At 47.7% G+C, this 1,607-nt stretch overlaps 1 protein-coding gene across 1 annotated transcript; it reads right to left on the bottom strand.

The window, feature by feature from the left end:
* Positions 1-697: 697 nt before the first annotated feature.
* On the bottom strand, positions 698-1,585 carry BO97DRAFT_358664 (uncharacterized protein; the record flags this gene model as incomplete). The annotated part of the gene is made up of 2 exons (XM_025692273.1): positions 698-1,317; positions 1,366-1,585. Coding segments are annotated over 2 exons (840 nt in total), but the record flags the coding sequence as incomplete, so codon positions are not given.
* Between the last annotated feature and the right edge of the window lie 22 nt (positions 1,586-1,607).

The raw sequence follows: 1,607 nt of genomic DNA on the forward strand, positions 1-1,607 counted from the left end.
AAGAACCAAGAGTGTCGATATCAGCTGTGGGGAAAAAGCTTTCAGATGTCAGCGTTACATCGGATTCGGAGGCGAAAAGGGCATACAAGGGTGCAGCGGCTGTGGCTCTAGCACTGGCAGTCTTTCATTAGCGCCGGCCCAAGAGAATCTATTGAACTTAACTTACGCCTCCCAAACGAAAGGTTCGCAGTCCGTCTCCACTGGCCGGACAATCTCACATCCTGTGTTCCATTTGATTTAGATCTCCTGCGTGAATTTGGCGCACATCTCAGGGTCAAGTTTTACCAGGATCCGTTTTAGAGGTCTCCGAAGCATTGAAATTCCCAAACACAAATGAACATGTGTCTTTGGAAATACCTGTTGCTACCACGCCTAGTCTCGTATTTGAATATGTTGCGCATGTGTTTTGTGCGCAAAGACCATCAAAAACACGGCCCTGGGCGCCGAAGACTGTTTTCAAGGCGGTATCAAAAACATTCCCGTCATAGCACCCATCGTGTAAGAGCCATGTAAGCCATTTATGGATTGTACCAAATAGTGAGAATTTGCCAAATATCGATCGAGAAAGCCGAGATAGTGAGGGAGTCTTTCGTTGTTGAAAGATACAGTGAGCCATATCATCAAATACTTTGGCACACTTCAAGACCTCCCAACGCTTGTAAAATAAAGCTAAAACACTGAGCCCTCCTGGTATACGTCAGTATCCTGTTATAGAAGACTGATGAATTGGTAGAAATGCAGAACTCAAATATAGCCTACCCGAGCTTGTCCCAATGCTGATGTCGACCAAGTCCTGTACCAAACAGGAACCAAGACTTTCCTGTATTAGAGTCAAAAATTCTAATGGTATCACGCCTCGAACACCCCCGCCGTCAATAGCGAGAATGGTGGGGTTCATGGTTGGGGCTAAGATCTCGATCACAAAGGGTCTTTGATACAGACAACAGGGACAAGCTGTGAATCTGAATTGGTACTCCCTCGCGGCAGCAGGCGAACCGAAGACTTGGGCACAGTGATCACAGAGAGTATGTCCACACTCGAATCGATGCTGCGCTGCCCGTAATAAACACACAAGACAGATTTTGTTAGATCGGATCGAGCATAGTTGGCCACTCCTATCTTTTAGCAAGTCGCGACGAAGGTGCCAAGATGGCTGTCCGGTTCTGTCAAGATGGTCGAGCATTCCCACCATTTGGCACTCAACTAGATTTACTAGATCGTCCATCACAGTCATCCGATTGGACCGCTGAGCAGATCGGATCGAATGCACCAAAGCGGGACGATAAAGAGTTCGGAAGACGAGGCGGGCATCTAATACTGCACATATCATTAGATAAGCGAAACCAGATGAAGTTTTCTCCGTACCGAGCATTCCATCTATGTAGTGATCCATCAAGAGAGCGGACGCGACCGAGGGCGCTAACTCTTCGGAGCAGAGCCCCACCTGAGAACCAAGCTCCTGATAATGCACTATATTAGGGCCTAAAGATAAAGAAACGGGATGATAGGCTCTAGATGCTTGCACAAAGTCAAATGGTTGTCGTATGTCCTCGGCCGTGTGCCGCAGTGCAAGAGAGAAGAGAGCTGCTAGATGATTGGCGCTGAGC

Source organism: Aspergillus homomorphus (assembly GCF_003184865.1).
Source record: "Aspergillus homomorphus CBS 101889 unplaced genomic scaffold BO97scaffold_143, whole genome shotgun sequence".
Classification (NCBI taxonomy): Eukaryota; Fungi; Ascomycota; class Eurotiomycetes; order Eurotiales; family Aspergillaceae; genus Aspergillus; species Aspergillus homomorphus.